The sequence below is a fragment of the Buceros rhinoceros genome, unplaced genomic scaffold (assembly GCF_000710305.1).
Source record: "Buceros rhinoceros silvestris isolate BGI_N320 unplaced genomic scaffold, ASM71030v1 scaffold45230, whole genome shotgun sequence".
NCBI classification, from domain to species: Eukaryota; Metazoa; Chordata; class Aves; order Bucerotiformes; family Bucerotidae; genus Buceros; species Buceros rhinoceros.
Genome location: NW_010390971.1, coordinates 444 through 9510, shown reverse-complemented (window position 1 = coordinate 9510; position 9067 = coordinate 444). Strand labels below are relative to the sequence as shown.

Below are 9067 nucleotides of genomic sequence, written 5' to 3'. Positions count from 1 at the left end.
ACAACCAGAGGGGCAGACTCATGCACTGGGATGTTTCTGCTCAGGTTCTATATGGAGCAGCACAAGCTCCCAGATAAGATACTTGAATGATCCAAGTAAAATTCCAAAGTAATGGGAATTTTAGCAAAGGATGGAAAAAATCAGGATTTTCATAACAATGCTGTTGGAGACTATTTTTAGCTGGTAAACATCATCCACCCCTGCACCAAAACACAACCAGGTAGCTCATGGAGGGCCTTTCAAACACAAAAAATGTTAATATGCTTTAAAAGTGTCTTGAGACTTTGTCACTTATGATCTATGAAATTCACACATTCATGAAAGCGACTCCTCCCTGATTTGGCAATCATTTAGTATTGCTGCAATACAAAATATTTTACTATTCGCTGTTGTCAGGGGGAGGAGAAAACCAGAACAGTAAATCCTTTTTGACTGTATTTTTCCTATCAATCCCTTTGTTTGCTTACCCTGCGCTCTCACACCCAGTCTGAAAAACGGTAAGTGCAAGAGAAGCATTGCATGTCTACACAGGCTCTGTCAGGCAAACCTGAGCTTCCCCCATGTTCTGAGTTGACCAGCTGTGAGCTAGAAGACTTCTGACAGCTGATTAGTCCAGGGCTGTGCTGCACTACTGAAGTTGTGTGACTTCTTGTTCAGCTGGCTTGCCCTTAGCAAACTTTGAATGCAAGCACAACAAGCTCGGATACATCTGTTCAGCCCGATGCACACAGATCCACAGCCACTGAGAGAGGGAATGACATGGCATTTCAGACTGCAGGAGTCCACGGTCAATCCTGGAAATCCCCCTCAGCTGCCACCTAGTTTGAGGAGGCGGCTTTATTCTGTGTAACATCGTTATTTTACTTCAACCATGTACGCTTATGACTCAGTCTGAGCGAGATCCAAAATGCGTTCCTTCACCCAAACCACTGGAAGGCTTGACTTAACAGGTGATTTAGAACATGGCTAACAGGTAGTGACATGACCTGCTGCTGCCCCTTCCTCCCTGCCTTACACAAGATTAGAGCGTACTTCCACTCTTCTCTTGAAGGTTGAAACCTGTATTTCCTGCCTCCCAACAGAATGTGCAGCCTGCAGGGGATCCGGGTGGATAGATTCCACCCTCCCTGTTAATAATCAAAGTATCTGAGATTCTGTAACATTATGATCGCTGCTCTACTGCTTAGGTTTGTCATCGTGAGAATGGAAGGGTTCCACCACCCGTTTCAAGAACTATGATGTATTTCATAGTAGTCAGTTGACAGATAAAATCCAGAAGATCACAAATGGTTATCAGGATTAGCTTTTAAACTGCAGTTTTAAACGTGTCATTTCAAAATGTGACTGGTTGCACAGAACATGGCGTAGCGAGTCTCAGATCACTGCTGTTCTCTGCATTGCCTTAGGGAAAAATATAAAGCTAGCACAGTATGATTTTTGTTGTTTTACACCCCTTGACAAACATTAATTCTATAGAAGTTGTTTTTTTTAATGTAAGCTCTAAGCTGGCAACTACTCTGAAAACTTAAGACCCTACTTAGTTCAGTTTTAGGTCCCATCTGGACTAGGGTATGGAAACTGGGACTCATGAAAAGATGCATTAATTTCAGTCCACTGTCAAGTAAGAAAAGGAGCTGTTCATATTAGGCTCAACACCTACTAAGAATAGGAAACTCTTTGTAAACACCTTTTATTGACAGTTTTTTGCGAACACCTTAGTTCACAAGTACGGTGCAGAAGATTCATCCTTTGTAAACCAAAATATATTTCTTGTCACAAATCACAAAGTTTGTAGGTTAATGCAGAGTGCCTGTCTGCACTAACTGCTTTCCTCTGAAGCTTAAGTAAAACAAGTATTTTTCTATAAAATTCACAGAAGCAGTAGAAAACTATTTTTAGGCTCCATCTCTCTTACTGGTGGTTTCAAGACAAAGAGCAGACACTTGAATATCCTTCAATAGCATGGTCAGTAGTCTTCCTATTGAATCTACTGTTTGGCCTCTGTTTCCATCTGAGCTTCTTGAGATTCTTCAGCTTCTGACAGTTTTTCATCATCTAAAATTCAATATTACTGTTAGTCAAACATGCTTGGTTGTTCTTTACAGACTATGTAAATGTATTTACAAACTATGTGGAGTCCCACGTAAATATTTTACATTGATTGCCTTAAATGTGTAGTTGAATATCTCATTATACAAAATCCTATCTTCAAACAAAACAAAGCCTTCAAAGTTTTTAAGGCTGTTATCAGTAACAGCTGTTACAGGAAACAGGGAGTAAACCCTACAGTATCAATTCAGTACCGCATTGCTTCCAACTACAGGCCTTCTCTTTGCCTTTTAATGGTTTATCTCAAACTGAAGCTGTGCCTTCCACTAAAATCTTACTTCCTTACAAAATTCCAGAAGCTGAAAGGTAATCTGTACATTCATGTGAAAATCTATTTTAGACACTAATACTTAAGCAAGTGTTAATAACACATAATAACAACAACCTTCTGCTAAAGTGTATGGAGGATTAACAGTTCATTCTGCTTAAGAAGATCTAGGTGGCCTTAGAGAAAGAAAGTCTGCTCTTATAGCCATCTCTGGACGTTAATCAGGTCATGCTCAAAGGCTATGCCAATTATTCCGTCTTGGAAAGACAGGGCAAAAATCTAGCAAATTATATTTAAAATAATATTATCCACATTACAGCATGGAAAGTAAATGCTGATTTGAAAATATTAAGTATCTGTATGACAAAAGATGAGTGTGACTAAATTCCTCTATCTAGCTCTTGTGTATGACGGTTTTATTCCCTGCTCTATTACGGACTCGCTGGCTGAGTAGGTCAGTCATTTAGCTTTCCCCTTTTCTAATTTCTTTTTACTAAAGCCTCAAATGATGCCACAATGGCAGTGACATGTTCAAAACTAACCGAACAGGAAACAGACAAATAAGTTTGGAAACTATGCACCACAATCCTGTTCTGTAAGAAATACCTTTTCTGTTTAGAACAACCCACCTCCAATTGCTGTTCTCCATCCCCACATTTTAAAGCATTCTGTTGCCTACAGATTAATCTGCAGCTAGTCAGGAAATGACACCGTGGCTAGCTTGTAGGAGAAAAAAAAAAACATTCTGAGCAGTCTCAGCCTCTGGACTACTACTGGAAAAAAAAAAACAACGCTGCCAATGCAAGAGGTGACCAGCCTCAATGGCACATCACTAGCCCACTGCTGGAACCTGTGATTCCTTTTCATGTGCTAGAACTCAACCCAGTTATATAAATAACCTAAGAACACCACTTACTTTCCAGGGTTTGCTGAAGTTCATGGATGGTGCTCAGGAGAACATGAAACTGCTTTCTTCTCAGCTCTAGCTGGAATGATAAAATATCTATTTCAGGAAATCGCACAGACAGCCAAACAACCCATAGCAGATTCTTCGTTAATTCTGTTCCTAATAAATAATTATATAACAATCTCTATGAAAAACCTACCTTATCTTCAACATTTTCTTTAATGTGAGAAAGATGTTGCAGTTCTTTTCCCAAAGCTTCTAGTTGCCTGAAATGAAATTGTCATAGTATTGTAAAAAAGTTCTGTAAAATTCTTTCAAAATAGGTTTGAATTAAGGTAGAGGAAAAAGAACCATTAAACAAGCAGCACAGGTAAACAAAGCATAACCAATGATAGAGATATAAATGTTAAATTCTTATGTCACAAACTTGTAATTTCAGGACTTTTACAGAAAAAAAAAAAGGCCTCCAGGTTTGAACACAGTTGTACACTGGACGTTTGTACTGTAACCATTCAGTCCTGACACAAACATGTCATTTACTCGACGGTGCAATGAAAGTTAAACACGTGGGCTATATTAAGCACCCGTGGCATTTTCACAGGCTTCACTACTTCACAGGTGTCTTTATGCTGACATGAGTAGATTAAACAAAAATACAGCATCAGCAAGAACATATTTGATAAACCTACATACCCAAGGTACAAACACAACAGTTCCCAGACACAGCAAGTGCTCAAAGAGTAGTCAAGTACTTTACCTCTGACAATGGCCTGACCAGGCGAGTACTGGATAACATGTAGACTTTACAGTAAGCATATGTGGAATAATTCACGTCTCTGGTGAAACTACATGATACATCTTATGCCTCAGCACACAGAATTTCACACTGTGATCAATATAAATACTCATTTCCTTCTCCAGTGTTGGTTCCTATTTTAATTGATTGCCTCTGGCATTGAGATAAAGGAAACATGCAACACCCATAATCTTCATTACTCTTCACATCCTTCTGAAACACATCATCTTTCAACACCTCTTCAGGATCTTTCTGCAGGCATTTGACCGTTTTGTGTTCTCACTTGGACCCACCATGGACCACCACAATCCTTTTCAAGGTAGGGCAAGGAATAATGTACATTATAGTACCTGCTATCTTTCAAACGAGGATGGAGCATCAAACCTGCCCATCCTCCTCATTTTTTGTACCTCCTTTTCTAAGACCTTGGTCCTTAACAGCTCTAATGACACTGTGGTCACTGCCATTTAGTAGTTCAGGTCAGCTCGTGCCACTTCCTGAATCGGCTCCTGTGCCTTACTTGTGACCAAGCCAATAACAGCTTCTCTTCTTTTGTGCTGTATGACTAGTTGTTCCAAGAAACAGTCCCGTAAAAATGTAAAGAAAGCATTTTTCTGACCTTTGTTCTATTGTGCCGTATGACCTGCAAGAGCTGTAAATGTAACTCTTGCAGTAAATGATGACATTTCTCCTCACAGGAAGTTTTCTCAAGTGTTTTTAGTGACTAAGAGTTCCATGTAAAGTGTGACTTGTTAGTAAGGCTTCCCTCGTTCTGATTTAAGAGTGGTCCTTCTTGGTTCATAGCATAATATTCTGCGTATTTTCCTCAAACTGGAGAGAAAGGAAACCTTGAAATCAAAACATTGGATGAAAACTTCAGCTGGTTCCTGTATTTAAAGTCTGTTCACTTGAAGAGGTCAGGTAAGCTAAAACACCTAAGAAAACCGAGCTCCCGGTCACAATGTTCCCTTCCGCTCCTGTTTCCCCACCTGTAAAGTAGGGGATCATACTCTGCTGTGAGTCAAGTCTGTGTCTTTGACTACAAAGGACTAAGGGCATAGACTGTAGCCACTCTTCCAGCAGGTGAACACACTGGTATTTCTAACGTTAACAGATTCTCCTAAAGAGATTATAAAACTAAGTTTAAGAAAAGACAAAATGCCACATTCACTAGCTGTAACTTACCACTTCTAGCTTTGCTTAAGAAACACACTTGGATGTGTTAAGCAAAATTAGAACAACCTCTCCAAACATAAACAACCTGGCATCCTCTAAGAGAAAAGTGTTGTCATTTAGTTGTTTCCACTCGTAATTGACTTATCTGAAAAACTTCACTTTTGATAAATCTTTATTATGGAGCCTCACTTGATAAATGGCATGTGCTGACTAATGAAGTAAGAAGCAGTTAAGCCTCACGAGAATTCCCTGTAATAATCAAAGCTGTGGTAATGAAATCAAGGCACAGAGAAACAACATACAAGAAAAAAATATGTGAGGTATTCTCAGTGGCTTATAGCTACAAAAATGTTATTACTAGGGCAATAATATGAACAAAAGACTTCCTTTTGCTATGAAAGACCACGGCATGTGAAGAGAGAGCCTCCTCTGCAATTTCCCTGAAAGTGGGCAACAGGATAAGCACAAGCTGTGCTTAAACGAGAACGGTAACCCCACGCCTCATCTCTAATCAGGTTAAGAACAAACTCATAAAGCAATGAGCCCTGGAATGTTTCTTTGGTTTGACAAAGTTAAAAACATTATCTCCCCACAGCTGCCCAAACTGACCCAAAAGCACAGACAGTGATACAAATCCAACAGTGCCACAAGCGATACTGAAAGTTACGTGCCAGGTGAGTAGGACAGCAGGTAGGTCTATCCTGCGTGCCAGGGCAGGTTATAGTGTGGTACACAACATAGTAATTTATAACTGGGCATGCAGGAACAAATACTACAAGGGAAACACTAAAAAAAACCACCCCCAAAACCAGAGCTTTCTCCTGCTTTCTCTCATTCCACCTTACTAGCTTGTGTGTTCTGTATTTTGTGTGACTCTGAACCACTCGCTGGCAGACTGTACAGCACGTCCTCACCACCTCCCTTCTCTGAGCCGCTCATATCCCTAGTAATCTAACATCAGACGTGCATCTACATCTGAGTTCATTTATTCACCTTAATAATGGAAAAATCTCACATACGTAACGATTAGCAGTGCTCCTGAATCCATACAGATAGAGATTAACTACAGAAAGCTGGTAAGAGCACAATTTTAAAGCAAACCCCAAGTTTTTCTTGTGTCAAAAGAAACTCTATGAAAGTGAGAAAAGGTCAAACGGAAGCCAAGGAAATGTCAAATCTGATAACTTCTAGTTTACTGGCTTTTTATAATTTAATGTAATCTCATACTTACTTCAGCGTTTCATGTCTGTCTGGATGGTGCTGTATGACTTTGGCCAGTGCATCATACTCTGAAAGAAATTTAAATAGTTAGTCTAAATAATTCTGGAAGTATAGATTCACTAACCAAAGATCAGGTACCATTAAATGGTAGAGATTCTTTCTCCTCCTTGAAAAACCATTTTAACACTTTTAAATTTGTACATAATACCTCATATATATATATTTGCAGGTATTTATATATATATATGTGTGTGTGTATAATTTAGACCATGCTGTAACATTTCAAAGAAGATGATTACATCAAAAGAGATTTAAAATAAACTATAGCTGTCATTGTAGGTCATGATCCACTCACTCAAACCTGCCCATGATAGTGATTCGTAAAGGACGAGGCCAGAAAACACGACCTTTAGATAGGTCTGCGCTGCTGCACACGGGGGTCTTTTGTGTGAGATTCAAAAGCACTGGGTTTAGAAGCAATCTAATGTCTATGTCCAGAAAAGAGTGCTGATATTACACGTAAACATTTAAGACTTTTAGAAAAAGGTATGAAATGCTGCATGAGAAACTAGAGGATTTTTTTTCAAATGGTATTACACGTTAAGAACCATATTATGGTTATATTGGCAATGAATGTAGCCATTTTCTGAGAGTAAGAGGCCAATTGCTTCACTGACACGGAAAAATCTGTGCTGCTGGCTGGACAGAACCTATCGAACAGCAAACACTTTGGACCTATGTTTGAGAAGATGTAAGAACTCCACATTCCTACCGCTTAAGGTTCTTTAAATTTCCAGTTGAGTCTAAAAGTATCCACAAATTTGATCAAACATTGTATGTAAAACCTTTCACCTGTAACACTTTTAAACATTTTCTCTCATGTGCTCTTCAGTGCTGGGTCTCAGTCTATTCAGCTCCTGAAATGCCGTTAATAATGTGCTTTAGTTCTTCTCAAATCACCCAAATTGTGATAGGATGCTTTGGGGCTTTTCCTTCGGCCTGAAAACTTCTCTCTGAACTACTGTTTTAGGCTTTCCTGATGTTGTGTCCTTGAAATCTGGTTCAGCCTTGCCTGCCTCATCCACTGAAAACTTTCAGTAGTGGGTGAGGAACCCATCACACCAAATATACTATTTGTGATGCCAGTACTTTCACTCACACTTTCACTCCCAACACAATATATTGTAAAAGAGAATAAAATAACAAACCCGACCAGTGTAAATACAGCTATTGCTCCTCACCCTGGCGATTTTTTCGAATCCTTTTTGCTTGCAGGATTTGTTTTTTGCATTCAGAAATCTTCTCGTGTGCTGCAGCTATACTGTTTTCTTAAAAAAGAAGTAGATAGCGTTATATTGAAATCAAACAATACATGTAAACAAGCCACTCTGCTACATTATAACGAGAGAGAGAGCTGTGTGTGACATGGTGGCCTGATATAGCTCTGTCAGCTTCAAAATGACATCCTCCTGAACAGGTTAAAAAAGCTTTTCTTTTTATGTATTTTATACACTGATAAGATGCTCACAGCATGTTCATGAGTGCTATCTGTTAAGAAAAAAAACATGCAAAACACTCATCATATCTTGTTCACCCAAACTGTCTCAAGCTTGTTCACAAGAGATGCTGTCACACAGCAGACAGTAACATTTGCTCATCTTTACCTATGTCTTTATAGATTTTTTCATAATTTTCCATTTCTCTCAGGTTCATATCATACACCAGAAGAGTTTTTCCCATTGAAAATTCACACTGTGATAAAGTACTCAGCATTCGTTGGTACTGGCTGTAACTGAAAACAGACAAGATATTTACTCCTAAGCAGCATAAAAATACCCTCCTATGTTTACAAAACAAGAAAACAACGTAGCAAAGGGAACAGTTAACATTAAATAAAGAAATTATTTCAAAGATACACCGTATAAATTTTTGAAAGTGCAGTTAGAAACACTGTACCCATTAATTCCACCGTCGTGCCCTCAGAGGTGTAAAGTGAGTATTAAAGCAAGGGGTGGATTGATCTAGGTCTTATGAATTTCCCAGCTAGGGCTGGCTCTGTGACCACCCAGATTAGGATTTTAACACCGCAGAGCTATGCTGTACCCACCACGTGTGTGTCCTCTGGCAACTTACACCCAGTACTAGTAAGCGGTCTATAGGAGAACACCATGCTGTCGCTCATCCCTTACTAATTTAGCCTTTTTTGTTGTTGCTGTTAAAAAAAAAGGCAGCAGAAATACCAGCAGCACTACCCTTCCCTAACAGAACAACTGCAGAACTGCCAACTAAAACATTCGAGTCATGATGCTGTCAAAATAGCGGGGCTCCCTGACGGATCACGCAGCAGCACAACAATCCTGAGGGTATTCGAGCGGCACCAGCAGATTTCGTGATAGAGCCTGCAGCCCTCAGTAATTTCCGACCCGTTTCTAGTCTTCAATCTCCAACTATGGTGTTTCGGCGTTTGTAGTGGAAACACCACAGAGCCCTACTGAAAAGCGTACGTACACGTTTTAACACAGATCTTTTCAAAACGGTTCAAGCCCTTTTTCCACTGAAATGCAAGCTAACCAGTTCCAAGACAAAAAAA

At 39.5% G+C, this 9067-nt stretch overlaps 1 protein-coding gene across 3 annotated transcripts in view; it reads right to left on the bottom strand.

Annotated features, from left to right (window-relative positions):
* Positions 1 to 1833: 1833 nt before the first annotated feature.
* Positions 1834 to 9067, bottom strand: part of THOC7 (THO complex 7 homolog (Drosophila)) — a 7491-nt gene continuing 257 nt past the window's right edge. Inside the window, exons 2-7 of one of the 3 annotated variants that reach the window (XM_010139697.1) lie at positions 8142 to 8269; positions 7719 to 7805; positions 6488 to 6545; positions 3484 to 3550; positions 3294 to 3363; positions 1834 to 2055 (exon numbers count right to left, since the gene is read on the bottom strand). In XM_010139697.1, coding sequence (XP_010137999.1) covers positions 1988 to 2055; positions 3294 to 3363; positions 3484 to 3550; positions 6488 to 6545; positions 7719 to 7805; positions 8142 to 8250 — 459 coding nt within the window. In that variant the 5' untranslated portion in view covers positions 8251 to 8269 and the 3' untranslated portion in view covers positions 1834 to 1987. The remainder of the gene's footprint in view (positions 2056 to 3293; positions 3364 to 3483; positions 3551 to 6487; positions 6546 to 7718; positions 7806 to 8141; positions 8270 to 9067) is intronic. The other 2 variants (XM_010139705.1, XM_010139713.1) reach the window with 2 other exon arrangements.